The 5,470-nt window shown below is 57.5% G+C and overlaps 1 protein-coding gene across 4 annotated transcripts in view; it reads left to right on the plus strand.

Annotated features, from left to right (window-relative positions):
• Positions 1-5,470, plus strand: part of LOC102371980 (F-actin-monooxygenase MICAL1-like) — a 31,113-nt gene that overhangs the window by 16,036 nt on the left and 9,607 nt on the right. For all 4 annotated transcript variants that reach the window (XM_025206030.1, XM_025206029.1, XM_025206031.1 and 1 more), the window contains 4 exons: positions 1,339-1,397; positions 1,610-2,309; positions 2,806-2,888; positions 3,184-3,282. In XM_025206030.1, the coding sequence (XP_025061815.1) occupies positions 1,339-1,397; positions 1,610-2,309; positions 2,806-2,888; positions 3,184-3,282 (941 nt within the window). The remainder of the gene's footprint in view (positions 1-1,338; positions 1,398-1,609; positions 2,310-2,805; positions 2,889-3,183; positions 3,283-5,470) is intronic.

A 5,470-nucleotide genomic window follows, 5' to 3' on the forward strand; every position in this document is an offset into this window, starting at 1 on the left:
TGAGGGGGTTTTCCCTTTATTTCCCTTCTTTGAGTTTTGGGCACACCCCACACCAGTTCCCTCTATGCATTGGCCAGTTTCGCCACCAGCCTTTCCTTCCTGGGAGATACGGGCAGGTGGAGGACCTCAGGGGAAAGTTTTTGTTTAACTGGTGTCTCTACTGGCCTCTACCGGGGATCTCTTGAGCCACCTTTTTACAGAAGCAGGATGTTGGCTGCTGTGGTTCCCTTGCTTTACCTGTGGCAGGTTTGGGTGTGATGCCTTGTGCTGTGTCAGGGCTGACAGTAATTTTACTAAGAGGTTAAATTATGGATTTTAGACAGGATGGTTTAGACAGGACTGATCCTGCCTCAGGCAAGGGATGGACTAGATGTAACCTCTGGAGGTCTCTTCCAGCCCCACTTCTCTATGATTTAATGAACAAAGAAACAGCCCCCGCCTTATGGGAACATCTGTGCTGCCCTCCAGGCTCAGGAAAGCTGCGTGGGGTTGATGTTCTCGTTATCAGAGTGCCAGGCGAGCAAATTGTTTCCTTCCATAAAGCCTGAGAGAAAAGATTCCAGAAAAGCAAACGTGGGAATTGGCAGCATCGGCTTTGCTGACCTGCTCTGGGCTTGGAGATGCAGCAAGTAGCCACCTTCCCATCTGAGAAGTCACATGAGTTTTCTTGACCTGGCTCAGCCCCTGTGGTCCTTTTCCATCACTTTGTCATGGACCTGAGACAGGCAGGCAGTGGCTGCATTTCTCTTGGCTCCTATCCTCCTTTCATGCGAGATCACCCAGTTCAGCCCCTGGCTCCAGGCAGGTGCATCCTCATCCAAGCCATCCTATACTAGTGCTTGTCGAACCAATCAGCCCGATCACATGCCTACAAGGCACACAGCTTGAAGACACCAAGAGCACCTGAACCTGCTGCAGATAAAGCAGAGGGGGGACGGGGGCACTGGCTGTGTCCTGCTTGCAAGGCTGGTTAATACATTTGAGAGATGCAAGAAAGAGGGTTGTGCCTCCGCAGCAGAGGAAGGCAAAATCCCCTTGTCTGCACCAATCCGACCTTTCTCACTCCAGATATGGCTATCAGTCTGACCCAGAGAGGAAGGGCAAGAGCCTCTGGGCAAGATCCCAGGAAAGGCAAGAACCTAGCCAGTGGCCTACAGGAGTGTTGGCACGGTCTGGTCGAAGTCCATGGCTTTGCTTGCAGCCAACACCCAACCCTTCAGATGGCGTGTTGCTGCAGCCAGTGGTCCCGACCTACCTCAGCTGGAGTACTGCCATACTCTTGGAGCTGTCCGCTGAGCGATGGGGCAGCTCACGACACTGTCTGCTTTATGTCCTCAGGACACTTCTACTGCCTGCTGCACTACAACCCCCACAGCCTGGACGTGCTGCCACCCACAGTAAGTAGGATCCCACTTCTAGAGCTGAGCTGAGGGCTGCCCGGGTCCCTCCCAGCAGATTCAGCTGTGTCTGGGAACTGAAGTCTGGGGCTCCCTGGTAACCAGCCAGTGAGGTCCCCTGCGGCTGTCTCCCAGCCATCGGCAGACAGCCACATCCACTCGTAGCGCTAACTCACCGGGAAGGCTAATGCTCTGCATTTGGTTCCTGCTAGGATCCGTCCCGGAGCATCCAACACCGTGCTGCCTTGGACCCTGGCAGCCCAGGCTTGGCCTCCGAGGAAACAAGAATGGAAAGTAATTCTGATCTGCCAGGTCCTCCAGGCAGCCCGGGCTCCCTCTCGAATCAAGTGACAGCAGATCACCCTGCAGAGCCATGGGAAGGGGCTGGAGAAGACCAGGTGGCCATCAGCCCCTACGGTGAGAATGGGATTTTGAGCAGTGTGGATGAGCAGGAAGCCCAAGAGATGCTGGAGGAGATTGCAGGGGACACCGTGCCCTCTGGGGTGGGAGCCGGGGTCCTGCCAGAGGAGCCTGGGCCTGGATTAGGAGACAGCAGACCTCACCGGGAGGAACAAGGCATCCACGAACACAGCCACCCGGGGACGCTGCTGCAGCCCGCCAGTCCAGAGCCTCTTCCTTTGGAAAAGGTGTCTGTGCCTGCAGAGTCCAGGGAGGACACAGAGCGGGAGGACGACGCTGGAAAGAGGAAGAAGATTTTCTTGTCGGATCTGGAGAAGCTCAGGCTGGCCACACTGAACCTGACTTCAGACGCTGAGACAGAGATCCAGGGGGAGCCCCAGCCGCAGCAGCCCAGGCCAGGGCACAAAGCGGTGACCTTCTGGAGTGCCCCAGACAGGGGGAAGGTCGACTGGGGCCAGCACAGGTTCCCCGAGGAGGAGGAGGAGGAGGAAGGTAATTGCGGGCTGAGTCTCTAGGCCCGATGCAGCTCAGTTGCGGGGTGCCGCTGTGAACTCCCTTCCCAGTATCATGGGTGGGGTGGCTTGCCCTGCCAAACTGCCCTCTGGGGCAGGCAGACAGAGCAGTGAGGGCTGGGCCATCTGTGCCTTCCCAGAAATGTTGCATAAGGCAATGATTTAGGTCACGTCTGAGGAAAGGGATCGGAACACCCCTTCCTCTCCAGGGGACCAGTTCCCGTCCAGCCCAGGTTAGGCAGAAGGCAGCTCCCGGTGGCCATTGTGTGGTGCGCAGTGAGGTTGGTGGGTTCGGTTGCCAACAGACGGGTGCTCAGCTCATAAAAACCTCCATCCTGCTTGGCACTGACTGGCTTCTGAGCTGGCAGCCTTGGGCTGGGACCAGCTTGGCTGACTGAATCCCCAAATGGGAGCAGACCCCCAGCCCCCAAGGACAAGCTGCAGGGGCCAGGCCTAAATGCCGCTTCTCTGGACAGACTTGCAGGAGACCGACAGCGATGAGGAAGAGGAGGAGGAAGTGGCAGCAGCGGCGAGTGAGGATGCTGTGTACTTAGCAGACGTGAGTTTGAAGCTGATTATAATGAAGTGCTCCTTGTTCCCTGCAGCTACATCTGTTCCCCTCCATCTACCTCTCTGTTCTGCTTTTTCCATCTTCCTCCTCTTCTCTAATTAGACGCTCAGCTCTCTGGCTGGGGCCTGGCCACTTGCCTGTTTAAAGCCAATAGGGAAATGCTCATTTAAGTCCTTTATCAGGCTTGAAGATGTCTCCAGTCTCTCAGGCTCTCCCCTGCCTGCTGTGAGCCCTGTAAGAAACATGGCTTCTTTTGCCCCCTTCCCTTGTGCTCTGCTTCCAGGCCGAGATTCTGGAAGTGAAGGAGAAGTACCCCACGTGGAGGAGAACGCTGACCCGTCGTGCCAAGGAGGCCCAGATGAAGAGGTTCTGTAAAGCCCAGGTAATGCCCCTGCCTGGCCCCGACCAAGGGACAGAGCTAGGGAAGAGCACAGATTCATAGAAAAGCAGGATCCCGGGAGGTCAGGTAGTCCAACCCCCAGCTCAAGGCAAGCGCATCCCTTTCCAAGATGTTACACACAAGTGCTCGTCTAACCTAGTCCTTACACTCCACAAAGAGCCGTGTCACACACCTGCAAGGCACATAGCCCGAGAGCACCCGAACCTGTCACCAGCAAAGCAGGGGGACAATGGCACGTGCCACTGCAAGGCTGTTAAATATACTGGGGATGAAAGGAAGAGGACCATGTTCCCCTTCACTACATAGCAAAACCCCTACAGGACAGGCCAGTCTGACTGTGGGGTAGAATTCCTTCCTCCTCCTGATGTGGTGATCGGCCTGACCCTGACCAAGAAGACCTTCTAAGCAGGCTCCTCCAGGTTTCAGTCCCAGGAAGAACACCGGCACACCCCAGTCAAAGTCCCCTGGTTTGGCTGTAGCCCACACCCAGTGCCTCTGAGTAAGGTGAAAAAAGATAAACCCTGACACATGTAGCACCAGGAGGGGAGAGAAGCCCTTCCTGGCCCGATGGGGCAACCAGCAAATTGCAGAAGCCTGGAAAAACCCACGTACCCACTACATTGTTTTGTAGCTTGGTGCCAGCAAACTGCGCACATCAGGCCCCTTTCTATCAGCATTTCTCCTCCGTAAAGGTATCCTGGCCCCTTTACTCTTCTTTGGCAATGCAGCAGGCTGTGGAGCTTTGTTCTCCTGCTGTCCTCTCCAGCAGGTGTCACCCAGCTGTCACCCAGTGCCATCCCAGTCACAGCCTCCCCTGCCCATTATGCTGCCTTGGATTTTTCCTGTCTGTCCTGCTCTGTTCTTGCCAGTGGAGACAGCCAGGATCTCAGATGTGGCTGCATGAGAACAGAGCAGTGGCCCATCTAGGCTTGCTCTTGACCTGGTGGCTGCTGCAGTTGGGGGGTTGTATTGTAAGGACAGGAATCCTTGCTCCGGAGCTGCCTGGTGGGACCAGAGGAGATGTGGCTGTAACAGAGAACTTGGCTTGATAAAACTAACGGGGGGTGCTCAGGGTAAGCTGGTGGTGTGGAGGTGGCTGTAGGGGCTGGAAGAGGCGATGCTGCAGGCAGGTCTGCATTCAGCCTGCGGCCATGTGTGGCCGCGATCGAACACAGGGCAGGGCACCCTGTCAGGAAGGTCAAAGGAGCTTCTCTGCAGACCCTGGATGGGGAGCAGCAGTCCCCTGGGCTCAGAGGTCCCCCCACAGCCAGTGCAAGGCTCTGCCTCCCAACGCAGGGCGGAGGAGGGTGTCCCACAGTGGGGGCTGCGCTGGCTGCTGTACAGCCCCTTGCAAAGGCCCTGTGGGTATTTGGACAGCAGAAACGGCCTCCTCGGCATAACATTGTGACCCCTGTATGAGGACAGAAGGCCCAGCGGTGTTGGTCCCAGTGGCAGCCTGGCCTGTGGCCCTTTGCCTTCTGGGGCCCTGGAGGCAGCTCCACAGCTCGACCTTGGTCTGAACCAGGCCCCGGGGAGGGTATTTGGTCAGGCGGCCTTCCCTGGGTGCCCAGATAGCCGTGCTCTGCAGGACACGGCTCTTCAGCTCCCAGACGCAGCCTGAGGCTGCAGCTGCCCCCCAAGCCCAGGTCTCACCGATAACCTAGGGGGCTGGGGCACGGTGCTGCAAAGCACGGGCTGGGGATGGAGGCCCCTGAGCCCCGCTTCTCTGCACCCCCTTGGCTGGGCTCATGCAGGAGCTGGGACCCTGCAGTGGTCCCTGATGAACAACCAGAGAAAACTGGTCCCCGCAGCCCACGGGGATGTGCTGCGCGGCTTTGCTTTGTCCAGGCAGCTCTTGTGGCCGCAAACAAAGGCAGACCACCCGGCCTCTGGCCTGATGTGTCTGGACTCAAGCATGGGTGGCTGGAACAAGTCTTCTCCGGCATGGCAAATATGATGGCCCTTGGCCTGCAGCGGCTGCGCAAGCACTGCTGGGAAAAGCAAGAGCAGAAGCTGGGGCGAGAGGATGCTGGCCCTGTGCAGAGTCAAACCCACAGGCCCTCTCTGAAAGTATGGGGCCTTGGCCACCAGGCCACACAGCAGGCAGGGGCCAGGGGCTTCCCAGGGGTCCCCTTGTCATGGAGTCAGTGCCTGTCCGCCGGGAAAGAGG

The sequence above is a fragment of the Alligator sinensis genome, unplaced genomic scaffold (genome assembly GCF_000455745.1).
Source record: "Alligator sinensis unplaced genomic scaffold, ASM45574v1 scaffold872_3, whole genome shotgun sequence".
Classification (NCBI taxonomy): Eukaryota; Metazoa; Chordata; order Crocodylia; family Alligatoridae; genus Alligator; species Alligator sinensis.